The following is a 1,518-nucleotide window of genomic DNA, read 5'->3' on the forward strand; positions in this document are numbered from 1 at the left end:
GTGCCGTTGTTCCCATGCCAGGTACTGTTGTTCCCATGCCAGGTACTGTTGTTCCCATTCGTAGGACTGTTGCTCTCATACCTGGTTCTGTTGTTCCCATGCCTGGACCCGATGTTACGACATTCAACTGTCTGGCGCTCTTTTGACATCTTTGAGATAGTAAGACACGATAAGAATTTGAAAAAAAAATTCTTGAAACCTTTTCTCACATTTTTATCTTTCTGTTTAGTAGCTGTTTCACCATCATGTGTTATGTGTAGAAAGGGATGGTCTTCACAGCATATGGAATATGTGCTGATTTAACGTAAAACATAGGACTGGTAATATGTTCATGCATTACCTTAACGTATTTTCAGTGCCATACTTACCACAGAAATTTATTTTGATGTCATTCAACTCACCGAGGTGGAGTGAGGCCCTACCGTCACCTTCTGCTGCCTAAGTTCTCCCCTACTCGACCACAACCACATCGAACCCAGACACGATGAGATGGCAGTGGAGATTGATTTTTCGATTTTTGTCGCAATTGCGGCTAATTCATTGAGCGCTCCTACCCATCCTGTGAGCTGTGGCGCAAAAGAGGATACAGAGTGCACAAAAGGTCCAGGGACTTGGCCGCAGTCATTGAAGTACACCATACGTTACATTGTGAGAAGGGTTAACGTAGCTTGGTTAACACAAGGAATGATATGGCAGTGTATAGAGAGGAGCTGTCTGGGTGTGGAGCGAGGTGGTCGGCTCCCAAGCTGAGCTGCTCATAATGTCGGAAATCTTCTCCAGGTTTGTCTTGATGAGGAGGAGGAGTAATGTTATCATTGTTACTGCTGCTGCTGGTGGTGTCTTACGATAATGATGATAATGATTTTGAAAACAATGATAATACTAATATTATTAATAGTACTACTACTACTACTACTACTACCACTACAACTACTACTACTACCAGTAATGATAATAATAGTAATAATGATGATAAAAATTATAGCAATAATAATAATAATGATGATGATGATAGTAATTATGATAATAATAATAATAATGATAATAATGTTGATAATGATAATAATAATAATATTGAAATTATAATGATGATGATGATGATAATAATAATAATAATAATAAACACCAAAACACCAAACTAATACTTGCTGCTGATTTTACGTAGTCCTAATACATAGGGATGTCCTACTGCAAACAGGAAGGAAAAGATCGTGTAATATTTGTAACAGAGGAGGACCACAATGGACCTGCAGCAGTATCATTACCAGAGGATGATGAACCTCCAGCTGGACTTATACAACCAGATGGAGAAATCAATTGGTCCTGCCCATGCTTAGGAGGTATGGCAACAGGGCCATGTGGTGTTGAGTTTCGAGAAGCATTTACTTGTTTCCACTACTCAGAAGCAGATCCCAAAGGTAGTGACTGTATAGGACCTTTCCGACAAATGTCTGACTGTATGGCACAGTACCCTAATGTTTATGGAAATAAGGATGACAAAGACGAAGTGCCCAGTGA

The 1,518-nt window shown here is 39.7% G+C and overlaps 1 protein-coding gene across 1 annotated transcript in view; it reads left to right on the forward strand.

Moving 5' to 3' along the window:
* The first annotated feature begins 1,180 nt into the window (after positions 1–1,180).
* The window catches only part of LOC139752254 (mitochondrial intermembrane space import and assembly protein 40-B-like), a 387-nt gene continuing 49 nt past the window's right edge, over positions 1,181–1,518 (forward strand). The window contains exon 1 of the mRNA XM_071668286.1: positions 1,181–1,518. This exon is cut by the window's right edge and continues 49 nt beyond it. Coding sequence (XP_071524387.1) covers positions 1,181–1,518 — 338 coding nt within the window.

Source organism: Panulirus ornatus, chromosome 12 (genome assembly GCF_036320965.1).
Source record: "Panulirus ornatus isolate Po-2019 chromosome 12, ASM3632096v1, whole genome shotgun sequence".
In the NCBI taxonomy this organism is placed as follows: domain Eukaryota; kingdom Metazoa; phylum Arthropoda; class Malacostraca; order Decapoda; family Palinuridae; genus Panulirus; species Panulirus ornatus.